This window comes from Penaeus monodon, chromosome 27 (genome assembly GCF_015228065.2).
Source record: "Penaeus monodon isolate SGIC_2016 chromosome 27, NSTDA_Pmon_1, whole genome shotgun sequence".
Classification (NCBI taxonomy): Eukaryota; Metazoa; Arthropoda; class Malacostraca; order Decapoda; family Penaeidae; genus Penaeus; species Penaeus monodon.
This window is the reverse complement of record NC_051412.1, coordinates 24,625,981-24,626,555: the sequence shown is the minus strand read 5'-3', so window position 1 is coordinate 24,626,555 and position 575 is coordinate 24,625,981. Positions and strand designations below refer to the sequence as shown.

At 32.0% G+C, this 575-nt stretch overlaps 1 protein-coding gene across 1 annotated transcript in view; it reads right to left on the bottom strand.

The window, feature by feature from the left end:
* Positions 1-575, bottom strand: part of LOC119590706 (enoyl-CoA hydratase, mitochondrial-like) — a gene marked incomplete at its 5' end in the record, with an annotated part of 6,651 nt that overhangs the window by 1,182 nt on the left and 4,894 nt on the right. The window contains 2 exon segments of the mRNA XM_037939392.1: positions 92-170; positions 410-477. Of these exon segments, the coding sequence (XP_037795320.1) occupies positions 105-170; positions 410-477 (134 nt within the window).

Here is a 575-nt window from a genome sequence, read left to right as displayed (position 1 = left end):
CTTGCTGCATTGCATGCAACGAGATTTTAGAAAATCAACCCACAAGGGATATCTTATACTGCAAGGTTTTTATTAGAAAGTGATCTCTTACCTTGCAATATGCTTTAGCTATCTGTGAAGTTTGGTGACCTTTTCTCAACAAAGGCCGTCATGCCTTCTTTGCGGTCATTCTGAAATAAGAAAATATTGAATTGATTTTCTTCTCATTTAATTATCAGTCTTTTCACATTTTCTATACTACTTTTAGTGGTTTCCATACAATCAGTCTTGGTGAATTTCTGCTTTAATAAACATCATATTCTAACTTAAATATAAAATTGGAACCTCATACATTCAAAAAAATTTCATTTGATAAATATAATCACAATATACAAATGCTTGCATAAAATATACTTTTCCAAACACTTACTGTGGCAAATGTCCCGTGGAAGATACGCTTTTCAAAGTGGAGTCCTTCATTCAAGGATAGTTCTTGAGCTGCAAAAGACCAAATTATGAATACTTCTGAATCTGTCACATATGGCACATTATGCAATTAAAATGAAAGTTATATATACACACACACACATACATAC